Raw genomic sequence first — 9,256 nt, forward strand, 5'->3', positions numbered from 1 at the left:
TGCCTAGAAGAGGGAAGGCAGACACCCCCCAAGCAGCCAGGGCTGACAAAGCAGCACCTGCGGGCACTTGCCTGGTAGAGGAAGGAACACAACTCCCCGCTCCCAATGGGCGGATGAACCCCATCCCAGAATGGGAGGCAGTGAGCACTCCACACCCCACAGAAGCCAAACATCTCTCACCACTCAGCACGGTTGTGCTCCTGTGGACACTGCTGGCTCGACCCTCCCAAGCGTACTATTGCTAAATAGACTTTGCTTTGCCTGGGTGCAGCTTTGAATCATTTCCAGGCCATAGTCAAGAAACGAGGACCCCTCTCAACCTGGAAACAACACATCCAGTGAAGCATGAAGTCTTGGATTTACTTGTGAGCGTTTTAATATCTAATGTATAGAAGTTGATAGAGGTGCTGCCCATGTCCCAGGTGTGCCCCCCCTCCCACCCCTAGCTCCTAATTTCAGGGCCTGGGGAGGCAGGTTACAGGCAAAGGACTGTGCCAAAGCAGACCCAGGAGTCCTTGTGGTCGAGGGGCAAGTGTGCAGGCAGGGGAGGTCCCCCCAGTCCTCTCTTGGGTTTTTCCTTCCACGGAGATCCTCTTCTCTCACCTGTGTCTCTGCCCTGCAACAGACAGAGTACTCACACGACTGCACCTCGCCACTCTTGCTCACAGCACCCCCAGCCACGCTGTGCTCTCCAAGCTCACCTGTCAGGGTTTGGAGCTGGTAACCCGGCTCGTGGCCACAGTCCAGCTCCCTGGCCTGGGTTGTCCCCCGTTTCTTCCCGTGCCAGGCTGCAGCCCAGAGTGCGCCGGCGGCTAGAAGCTTGCTGAGAAAGATGCAGGCCAGGAGGATGACGGACGGGGGAGGGAAAGGGATCACCTTCTCTGAGAGGCTCCTTGGGGAAATAAGAAAAGGATGCGAGAGGGCTTAAGGTGGCCCAGAGACTAGAATCTCCACTTAGAGGAGAAATAGGGAGAACCAGGAGCTTCTGGGGAGCTCAATATCTCCACACCCAGCACCATCCCTGGGATGGGGCTTTGTGAAGTGTGGGGGAGCCTGTAGTCAGGAGACCCACATTCTAGGCTTGGGTGCATTTGAGTACATCACCTTCTCTCAGCGAGCAGCTTTCTGAGCAGGCGATGCCATCGTGTGTGTGACGTGGGTGCATGCACACGTGAGCTCCGTCTTAGAGTAACCATGTTTACACACCAGCACGCAGGCATGAACCAACCAGATTGGATTCTGGTCCTACCAAATGACTAGGGATCTGGGGGTCCCCGTTTTGTTCTTCTGCGCTAAGACTCTCATTGCTGCTGAATCGTGGGGATGTCTGAGGGTTGCTGGGGGAGGCAGAAGGGAGGCAGGGGAGGGAGACCCAGCATTTGACAGCCTTGAAGCAGCTGCTAGTTACAAACTGTTATGAAAGAATTTTAACATTTTAACACCTGGCGTGTCTGTCTGGCCTACAAACATGGCTGGTGTGTGTGTGGGGTCAGGGGGGGCGGGGTTGGTATTTAGACAAGGGCACAGCCAGGCCCTTTCATGATCTCAGAGACTGGAAATCTGTACTTCTGCCTCCCCTCACCCGCCTCCCCCCATGTCCAAGCTCTGCAGGGTGGGTCTGCCCAGGAGAGCCCTGTCACCGCACCTGGAGACGCTGTGCTCCACTTGAGCCTCCTCGAAGCTCTCGGACTCCTCGGGATTCCAGAGGTCCTGGTCATCAAGGGGGTCTATTGGGAGACAGAGCCTGTGAGCTTCTAGTTTCCTCCTCCTCACGGCAGTCTTCCTGGGGAGGCACCCCCCTCTGGGCTCTGGTCCAGTGTGGGCCTGTCCTTAGCCCCTCTGAGCCCCAACTTCCCCACCTGCCAAGTGGGAGGGTGAGGAAGAAGCATGTCCTGCATGCTGTGCGCACGGTTCCTCCAGAGCCATGCCTGGCACCTCCCGGGAGCTCAGAGATGCCAGCTCGTACCCTCTGGGCACGCAGTGTTCTGGGAAGACCAGTGGGGGTATTTGCAAGTCCTGTGTGCTGTCCCGCGGCCTACACAGCTGTGGGCCATTATTATGATTTTATTACCTGCCGCCCTCTTGGGAGTCGGCTGAGCTGGAGCCCAAATAGTACTGAAAATTCCCATCTCAGCCGCTCCTCTGCCTTCCCGCTAAGAAGATGATGGAAGCCAGAGGGCCTAGGGCAGGGGGTCTCCCCTCCCCCCTACCTTAGACAAATACAACTCTGAACCCCCATTTCCATGATGAGGGGCCACATAGTGGGGAGATCATCTCCTTGGAGACTTAGATGCGTTTTGAAAACACAAGCAGAAGCCTCAGGCTGACTCACCCTGACAGCCTGGAATGAGGACCCCATGTCAGCTCGAGTTCCAGGAGGCTGAGACTCGGGCTGTCACTTACCCCGAAGCATTTTTAGCTCTCTCCTCTGTGCCTCCACGGAACCCTGCAGGGTCAGCGGAATAGACACCTCCCGGTTAAAGATGAGGAAGGGAGGTCCAAAGAGGTCAGGCCTCTTGCCCAGGTGACAGCAATGTTCCTTCCTAGCCTTGTTTTTCTGCATAGCTTGGTGCTTAATTTATCTTGGTAGACCCATTGGGTGGCTGAGTGAGGAATGAGTGACTCTCTTCCTACTCTTTGAGGACCATCTACCACGTCCATGGGGTAACCCCCTAGCCAATGTAGAAAGCTGCATGGGGCAGCAGGACCACAGCTGGCCTGCTCATGGCTTGTGCAAATTAGAGAAAAGGCCCTTCCTGCACCAAGGGAAACAGCCTGGAGATGGGGGGACTGTGGCCCCTCATGCAGTGAGCAGCCTGAATAACCATTCATGGCGACCCTGAGTGGGAGGACAAGATTCACATTGTGGGTTTTCTTAGGGTCCGGGAAAGCCCAGAAGGTGGATCTGTGTACAGACACGAAAGATGGAGCCCCAGCCCAGGGTGCAGGCCAGAGGCATAGCAGTGGCCCACTCACCAGCCAGCACCTCCACCAGGACCTTCCCGAGGGTGTCGGCCTCACCACCTCGCAGGCTCTGGCACTGGTAGAGGCCAGCATCATGGGCTTGAAGATTCCGCAACGTAACGGTGAGTGTGCCCCCCAGGGCATCATCCATGATGGCCGTGCTTCCATTCCGCCTCTTGAGGAAGGATAGCAGCCACGAGCGGTGGGTGCTGACCACCCGCTGGCACAGGCCCTCCTCACCCAGCTGGCGGCACCAGGCCTTGCGTCGCCCCCAGTGCTTGAAAGAGTCGTAGGGGCAGGACACCTGCAGGGACTGGCCGGCTGTGCCCTGGAACACTGTGGTGTTGTGGGCCTGGGACAGCTCTGCAGAGAAGATACTCATTTACTCCTTCGTTCACTTACCAAATACTTAGTGAATGCCTACTACGTGCAATGAGCCAGAGAGTCAGAAATCCCACCCCTTAGGAGCTCAGATTCTGATGTTAGTTGGCAGAAGGTAGCACAGCCCAGGCAGCTGTTTACAGAAAATTGGAAACCAGGAAGCCAGGCCCCAGGTCTGCCTTTATCACTGTTAGCCTGGCTGGACATCTTTGGAAAAGTAACTAAGCTTCTCTGGGCTTATCTCCAGAGACACTTGGTCTTGATGTTCCCTCCAGTCCTGTTGTGCACACCTCACCCTGTCACATGGGGCCAAGACCCACCCCCCTCCCCTCTCAATCTCCGGGGAGAGGGCCAGTGTCCCTCTCAACTCTGGGCTCAATTGTGCAGGGGCCTGGACTGGGCCCCCCCGCTGCCCGGCCATGGTTGCTTACTCTGCAGCTGCCCACGCTGGACCAACTCTGCGTTCTTCTTTCTGACCTTTAGCTTCCAGCTTCCCTATTTCTGTGGTTTTGTTTCCCTATGAGGAGGAATTTGTCTCAGAGCTATTTTGGAGGAGACATGAGGTTGCTATTTGGGGGACCCCCTTAGGGTAGTAGAGATGGGGTTATAGCATCAGGTTCTTGCCAGGGTACAAGCTACAGGGGAATGACCCAGGACTCTGCCTCAACTCCCCCTCTCTTGGTGCCCTCTTCACCCATTTTTAACCATATGGTGACAGGAAGTTAAAAGATTCATCTGGAGCTGGTGGCCTGCCTTTTGGAGACCTGATGAGCAGTGTCTGCTTCACACATCACCCCGTGGACCCCTCTGCCTGTAGCAAGCCCAGCGCGCCCCACCTTGTCTACGTCAGCTCCCAAGGAGCTGTGGGAGCAAGGCTCCTTTGGAACAGCCCCTCCTCTCACCCAGGTTTGTTGTTCTGAGGAAACAAGGGATACTCTCCCCTCCCCCGTGGGGAAAAGCAGCTCTATGGAAGAATCTGGGGTGTCAATTCCTCCAACTCCCAACTCGATGACAGAAATCTTTAGCTTCCTCCCCTCCCATTCAGGAATGAGGACAAGGGGCTCTTCAGAGAATGAGGGGGCACTCCAAAGATGCACTTTTTCAGTCCTGGGTTCTTTCTCCTTCCTTTCCTCCCCCCACCCAAGCACTCCTGCAGGGCTAGTCTTACGCTTAAGTAGTTCATCACTTTAGGGGCTCTTATCAGTGTCCCCCAAACTTTCTCCAACTGCTAACTAATGCCTGTGATGCTAACATCAGACTCTTTCTCTCTGCACGTGGACACCGGAATCCACCATCCTTTATGCCTCCGTGTGCAAGAAGAGCCTAACAGCAGTTCTGCTAATGGGGAGGGAGGGAGGGAGGCAGGGAGAGAAGGAGGAGGCCAAGCATGAATATGGGGCTGGTGGGAAAGAGAACATCAGCACCTGCAGAATTTCAACCACCTCGCAATTCAACTTAGCACTCCCACAGCCGCCCACCACACACTGAAGGAAGAAGGAAAGACGGCGTGGGCGGCACAGGGAGGAGGTCCTACCTGCCAGAGAGAGCAGGATGAGCAGCCAGAGACGCTCCATGTCGCCCTTCCCCGCGAAGGGCAGGCGCAGGCTGCCTGGAGCCAGATCTGTCTTTCCCTGGAACCACAGGAGGAGAGGGCCAGGCACATCAGGCTCTGCCCTGCCACAGGAACTGGCTCCTGAGGATTGTGCAACGGTCAGCACTGGGGTCTGATTCAGAGAGGGGCTGTGGCGTGGGAGGAGGGGAGAGGAGGAGCCAGACACTGCAGCCTGGCTGCGGGAGGCTGAGGATCCAGACCTCTGAGGGGCCACCCGTCCTGCTACAGGGAGACCCCAAAAGCTGGGGCCAGTCGGGGCCCAAGGCCGCCCAGACATCACTGTCCTCACGGTGTCCCAGGGCTCCAGCAGCAGTACCCACCATCCTAATTGCAGCCCTGCAAGGGAGGGAGAAGAGCCTGGAGGCCAGGCGCCTCTAACCCCTCCAACCCCTCCAGGTCTTCCCCTCCAGCCACCATCACTATAGTTAAGAAATTGGTTCTGGAGCCAGACTTCATGGCTTCAAGTCCCTCCTTCCTCACCACTGCCTGTGGTGCAAGCACACCTCCATGACCTCTTGCTCAGTTCCCACATCCATGAGATGGGAATAATAACGTGTGGGGTGATGGGGAGGGTAACTGGGTTTCTACAGCCAGAGTGCTTTAGAGCAGGACGAGAGACACAGCAAGCACTCAACAAATATTAACAAATGCTGCTATCCTAGTTAGCAGGGAAAGGGAGAATGAGCCATTCACCAGGGGGAGAATTTTCTCCCCAGGAATCTCCTGTCCTTTTAGCTTCTTTTGCACACCTGGGCACCTCCTGTGTTCGTGTCCTCACACGTCATTATTTTGCAGACACACATACCTTAAACTCCTGGGACAGGACAAAACGTGATATCTCTTGGAGTTCTGGGGTTAAGGGTCTTCTTATTCTGCAGGAGTGGTCCAGTGAAGGATGATCCAAGCACAGGGATGTGCATGTGCAAAGGCCCAGATGTGTAAAATGGCCCAGGGAGTCTGGGATGGCAGAGGGAGGAAGGAATCCCTAGGGGAGTGTCAGGAGAGGCTGGAGGACCCTACAGCGGCCCTTAGCTCATGAGAGTAAACTTTAATTTCCTTATTTTTTCTTTTATTCATTTATTTCCTATGTTTACTGTCCACCTACCATCTGACAGAAAAGGCGTTTGGAGCTGGGAAGTTAATTTTGTCCTTTACTTGGGGAGTCAAACACCCAGCTCTGACCTAAGATCCTCGGGAATGAGGGGTCTGAAACCCCTACAAATACTCTCCCATGGAATTCGCTTATAAAGTTTGAATTATTGGTATATAATTTATATAAAGAAAATTCACCCTGTTAGGGGTGTCCAGTTCTATGAATTTTGACAAACTCATATACCCATGTAACAACTTCCACAATCAAAATATAGAACATTTTTACAAAACAAAACAAAAACAGACAATTATAAATCAGAGACATTCTGCAGGGGAGGAGGAGGGATCAAAGGAAGGGAGGACAGGAGGGAGGGAGGAGGGAGCACAGGGGACTGAGGTGATGGTGCACAGGTGCATTGGTGGAGGAAATTCCATGGGGACTACACCTGAGTGGGGGGAAAGAAAAGCAAATATTGTTTAAAAATGAACAATGATGTAAAATAGATATAAATTAATTAATTTTTAAAAATATAGAGAACATATTATTAGCCCAAAAAAAGTTCCCTTGTGTCCCTTTCTCTCTAATCCAGGTCCTGGCGACTACTGATCTAACTTTTTTTTTTTTGTTTAATAGTTTTTTTTTTTTTTTAAGATTTATTTATTTATTTATACAAGCACTGGGTACAGTCAGAAGCGCGGGAGGGTGAGAGAATTCACCAGAGCCAGAGCGGGGAGCAGAGCAGGCAGAAGGACCGAAGTACACTGCTGAGGGGAGCAGCGGGCAGCAGGAGAGGTCTGCGCGCCATGTGGAACCCTCCCTGGTGGCCGGGGATTGAACTGGCACTGCAGGGGCTGCGGGCAGCTTCACGGACCAGCGCTCAATCGCTGTGCCACCAAGGGAGGCCCTGATCTAACTTTTGTTCCTACAGTTCCTGCCCTTTATAGAATGTCATATACACAGAGTCACATGGTATGTAGCCTTTTGAGTCCGGCTTTTTAAAATTATCACAATGCATTTAGCATGAACCTGTGTTGTAGGGATACATTGCAGGAACTTCTCATACTGTTTCTGAGTACTTCGGTCCTTTTTATGGCTGAACCACAGGTAGTTTATCTATCCATTTGCCAGCTGATGAACATTTAAATTGTTCCCAGTGTGGAACAATTATAAATAAACCCCCTATAAACATTCATGTACATATAATGTGTGTAGTCAACTGTTTTCATTACCTTGGACAAAATCCTAGGAGGAGGAGTACAAGGTCATAGGGAAAGTGTATATTTGATGCTATCGAAGCTGCCAAACGGTCTTGCAAAGTGTCTGTACCATTTCTGCCTCCTTGAAAAGACTTGATATTCTCAGGTATTTTTTTAAGATGTTCCAAACAGTTTATGGGGACATTTCAGTGTGACTTTAATTTGTATTTTCCGAATGGCTACTGATAGTAAACATCTTTTCATTGTTTAATTGCCATATCTTTATGGGTGAAGTATTGGTTCAAATTTTGTTCGTTTTTTTCATTGTTGTGTTATGAGAATTCTGTATGTGTTCTGGATAGAAGTCCTTTATCATATGTGTGATTTACAAACATTCTTCCAGACTGTAGCTTGTTTTATCATTTCCTTCACCGTGCCTTTCAAAGGATACATTTTAATACTGATATAGTCCAGTGTATTGATTTTTCCTTTATGATTTGTGCTTTCTGTATTCTGCTAAGAAAATTTTAAATACTTAAAAGTACAGTGATTTTCCCCTGTATTTTAAGTTAGAAGTTTTACAGTTTCAGGTTTTACATTTTGGTCTATGATCCTTTCAGGTTATTTTCTTTTTGCATGTCACATAAGATATGATTTGTGATTCTCTTTGTGGTGCCCAATTTTGTTGACAACATTTGTTGAGAAAACAGGGCCAAGATGGGGGACAGGTCACTGTCTACAGGTTCTCACCTATATGTACTCAATTGCAAGACACCACCCAGGCTCATGGTGAGCCTCACCAACAACAATGAGGTTTATTTAACAAACAGGAGATTGGGGAAAAGGAAAGAGTCCCTAAGGCCACTGTGCCTGGCTGCCTGACCCCGGATAGTGTCTGTAATTTCCAAAATTCCAAAGGCCACCTGTGCAAGATGGCACTGTCACATCCAGGAGGGCCTGGGACTGGTGGCACATCAGCCAGTGTATCAGTGTCCAACTCATAATGGCAGCTGGATGTGCTCACAGGTGGGGCCACAGAGGTGACACCACAGCAACAGTCTGAAGGCTGGGCTGGACAGTACCACATACTGGACCAGACAGTGATGGATTCAACAGCACCAGGAGGCAGTGCCAGAGAACCAGAACAATGGAAAGCTCTCAAAGGTGGCTGGACAAAGTACCAGTCACTGAACAGTAGTGCCAGTCAGCACCAGTCACCAAGGAGTGGTGTCAGAGATCCCAGTGCTATAGCTCTTTGTGAGCTATTGGTATAAGCCAATAACCAAGAGCTCTTTGAGACACCAGGCTGAGGTCAACGGTGATCTATAAAGGTGATGTCAGAGGCAGGTGCAGTGGCTGGTCTCTGTGAAGGTCTACAAAGATCTGGAGGTCTGGAAGTCTTCTGGGATCTGCAGAGGTCTGCTGAATTCTATGGAGGTTACCTGTTGAATGCTCCTTCTTTCTTCAGAGGCTGGCTGCTGAGCATTTCTTCTCTCTTTGGAGGCTTACTGCTGATGAGTGATCCTGGCTATTGCTCTGCCTTATATCCTCTTCAGGGTCCCCCACCCTACAAGCCTGATTGGACCGTTTTTCAATCTTAAGTGTCTGATTGATCCAGTTAACACCAATCAGCTTGCTTCCATTTTCAATCTGCATAATTAACTGAAGCCCTTGACTGAAGCAGGAGAGCTTGAATCTGACTGGTCCATTGGGCTTGAAACTGACTCATCCATTTTTGATTCTGGCTCCAGATGCAGAAAAGAAAATCCTGGCCTCTGTTCAGACTTACTTGCCCTCAAGTCAGCATAGGCTCATGGACCAGAGGATTCTGCTTTTACTATCCTTCTTTCTCCATTGAATTGCCTCGAAAAAATTGTCAAAAATTCATTGATGTGAGGTCTATTTCTTGACTGCCCATTCTGTTCTACTGATCTCTGCATCTATCCCAATATCATGTCATCTTGACTACTCACTATAGCTTTATAATGCCTTGAAGTCAAGGGGTGTGGA

General features: G+C 51.2%; 1 protein-coding gene across 1 annotated transcript; it reads right to left on the reverse strand.

The window, feature by feature from the left end:
* Window positions 1-505: 505 nt before the first annotated feature.
* TREM2 (triggering receptor expressed on myeloid cells 2) lies at window positions 506-5,032 on the reverse strand. The gene is made up of 5 exons (XM_037520891.2): window positions 4,880-5,032; window positions 2,977-3,327; window positions 1,646-1,727; window positions 702-892; window positions 506-616 (listed from the first exon to the last, which is right to left on the reverse strand). The coding sequence occupies exons 1-5, from the start codon at window positions 4,917-4,919 to the stop codon at window positions 600-602; spliced, it is 681 nt and encodes a 226-aa protein (XP_037376788.1). The 5' UTR covers window positions 4,920-5,032; the 3' UTR covers window positions 506-599.
* Between the last annotated feature and the right edge of the window lie 4,224 nt (window positions 5,033-9,256).

Source organism: Talpa occidentalis, unplaced genomic scaffold (genome assembly GCF_014898055.3).
Source record: "Talpa occidentalis isolate TD23 unplaced genomic scaffold, MPIMG_talOcc4v2.1 talOcc4.2, whole genome shotgun sequence".
Taxonomy (NCBI): Eukaryota; Metazoa; Chordata; class Mammalia; order Eulipotyphla; family Talpidae; genus Talpa; species Talpa occidentalis.